General features: G+C 52.7%; 1 protein-coding gene across 1 annotated transcript; it reads left to right on the forward strand.

Annotated features, from left to right (window-relative positions):
* On the forward strand, nucleotides 1,028–1,528 carry LOC107611242. The gene has a single exon (XM_016313193.1). It carries the CDS (start codon nucleotides 1,028–1,030, stop codon nucleotides 1,526–1,528), a length of 501 nt encoding a protein of 166 aa, XP_016168679.1.

Raw genomic sequence — 2,750 nt, forward strand, 5'->3', positions numbered from 1 at the left:
CATGATTTGAACAGTGCATATTTGAATTTGAATCTGTTACGGAACCGCCGAGTCCAGGCCCAAACCTCCAACAGAAAGGAGTTCAATGGGTCGGCTCTTAATACCCGACCTAAGGCATGCCCGACCTACCATCCGTACAAATCATGCCATCGCCTGGGTCGGTATCCTCGAGGCAGCGTCCGGAGTCCCGACCCGAAGTCTGGGATGACCTGCCCCTCCCACGTGGATTACGACAGCTCATAAGCTCCTTAACCAATGGGCTAGGTCATCACTAGGCCCACCCAGCATAGTATATAAGGGGAAAGGACAGCTCTCCCCCCAAGGTACGTCACACTTTTACCTAATTTGGCCATCTTTTCGTACGGACTCTGACTTGATCGTTGGACTGTCCTCGCAGGTGGCCATCCCCCGTGCTCCACTCCACCTCCGGCGTCATCAGCGCACACCAGTCGATGCTCCACGTCAGCTCAGGGTCTCTCTCTCCCCCCTACTCATCACCACCTGACCCGTCGAATACCTGAGAACATCAGGTAACGAACATTGGCGCCGTTTGTGGGGACCCCAGAGTAGACATGGAGCGACCCCTCACTTCGGAGGAGCTCTACGAAAGAGGCAGGGCACGCCTGAGCAGGGCAAGTTCGACAGCCCACACTGGAGAACAGACAAGATCCTCCGTCCAGCCAAACCAACAAATGTACACCAAGACCCCCGAAAGACGTCCCTTTGGGAGAAAGGGGGCCGACAGCGCCAAGATCATGCAAGAACTCAGGCATAGAGTACAAAACCTTGAGCGATAGCTGGCGGCGAGGAGCCGACCCCACGAGGACGTCAGCCACTCTCACGGCAGCGTCAGCCAATGCCACGCCCGCACCCGCTCCCCTCCCGAGCACACGACAGCCAAGAAAGGAGCCTAACAAGGCGCGACGAGGCGCACACATAAGCAACCTCCCGACCTACCCAAGGTGGGTCAGAAAGCCACTGGGAATCCCAGAGGGGGAAAGCCAGGAGACAACAGGACCCCATTATCATGGGAGCCACTCCTTTCCATCCCTCGATCCTCAAGGTCCGGCTCCCGAGAAACTTCGACAAGCTGACGAACATGAGGTACGATGGGACTAAGGACCCCCAGGAGCATATCACAGCCTTTGAAGCAAGAATGAACTTGGAAGGGGTAGATAACACAGTCAGATGCCGGGCATTCCCCATGACGCTGGCCGGCCCAGCGATTCAATGGTTCAACGCCCTCCCACAAGGATCCATCACAGCCTTCACAGACATATTCCAGTGCTTCCTGGCTCGGTTCACGACACACATAGCCAAGGCAAAACACCCAATCAACCTACTAGGGGTTACCCAAAATCCCGGGGAGCCAACCAGGAAGTTCCTAGATAGATTCAACGATGAATGCTTGGAGATCGACGGCCTCATAGACTCAGTCGCCAGTCTATGCCTAACGAACGGCCTGCTAAACGAGGACTTTAGAAAGCACCTCACCACTAAGCCCGTCTGGTCCATGCAAGAAATCTAAAGCGTGGCCAAGGAATACATCAATGATGAGGAAATCAGTCAGGTTGTAGCAGCCAATAAACGGAAGCTCCCAAACCACCCAGCTCGGCAGGCCACCGAAGTCAACAGGTACAAAGAATCTCCCAGGGACGGCACCCTAAGCAAGCTATCCAAGCAACCACGGGTAGGAAGGTTCATGAACTACGCGCCACTTATGGCGCCTATAGTAGAAGTCTACCGACAAATTACAGACAAGGGAATCCTGTCCAGACCTAGACCATTGAAAGAGAGAACGGGAGGCAACAAAAGCCTTTACTGTGATTATCACAAGGGATTTGGTCACAAAACCCAAGACTGCTTCGACCTCAAGGATTCCTTAGAATAGGCCATCAGAGAGGGAAAGCTAAGTAAATTCTCCCGGCTCATCAGAGAACCAAGGAGGCGAGAAAGAGAACGCTCCGAGGAAGATCGGAGCCGAACTGTCAAGCCAAGGTAAGAACCCAGGGGGGATGCCAATAACCCCCCAACTTTCGTGGTCAACATCGTGGTCTGGCACGACAGCCCTCCTAAATCCAGATCGGCAGCAAAAAGGGATACCCGGGTACTCTCCATCTCGACAGAAGGTCCCGTCGCCAGCAAAAGGTATCCCACAATATCTTTTGGCCCGGAAGATAAATGGTTTTATGATCTCCCCGAAAACCCCCCATCGTAGTTACAGCGATGGTCGGGACAGGATTAATCAGACGTATCCTCGTTGACACGGGAGCTAATTCTAACATTCTATTTAGAAATGTGTTCGACGCCATGGGGCTCAAGGAGTCCAACCTCAAGAATCACCAGCACGGAGTCATGGGACTAGGCGATAACTACATTAAACCCGACAAGACGATCTCTTTCCCAATTTGCCTAGGAACCGGTGACGCCAGGAAATCGGTTATGGTGGACTTCGTAGTCCCAGAGACTCCACTGCCTATAATATCATCCTAGGGAGAAAAACTATCAACAAATTCTCAGTTGTAATATGCCTCAACTTCCTGACAATGAAGTTTATAACGGACAAGGGAACAGTTGGTTCCATAAGGGGAGACCTAGAAACGGCAGTCGCCTGCGACAGCACCAGTCTCTCTTTAAGGAAAGAATCTAAGAGGGCATCTGGCGTATTCCTGGCAGATCTGGACGTTAGGATAGAGGACAAGCTGAGACCAGAACCAGAGGGGGACATGAAAAAGTTCCAAATAGGGAAG

The sequence above is a fragment of the Arachis ipaensis genome, chromosome B08 (genome assembly GCF_000816755.2).
Source record: "Arachis ipaensis cultivar K30076 chromosome B08, Araip1.1, whole genome shotgun sequence".
NCBI classification, from domain to species: Eukaryota; Viridiplantae; Streptophyta; class Magnoliopsida; order Fabales; family Fabaceae; genus Arachis; species Arachis ipaensis.

Excerpts from the sequence above, each read along its gene's own strand:
- LOC107611242 (XM_016313193.1), top strand. The coding sequence starts at position 1,028 with ATGGGAGCCACTCCTTTCCATCCCTCGATCCTCAAGGTCCGGCTCCCG.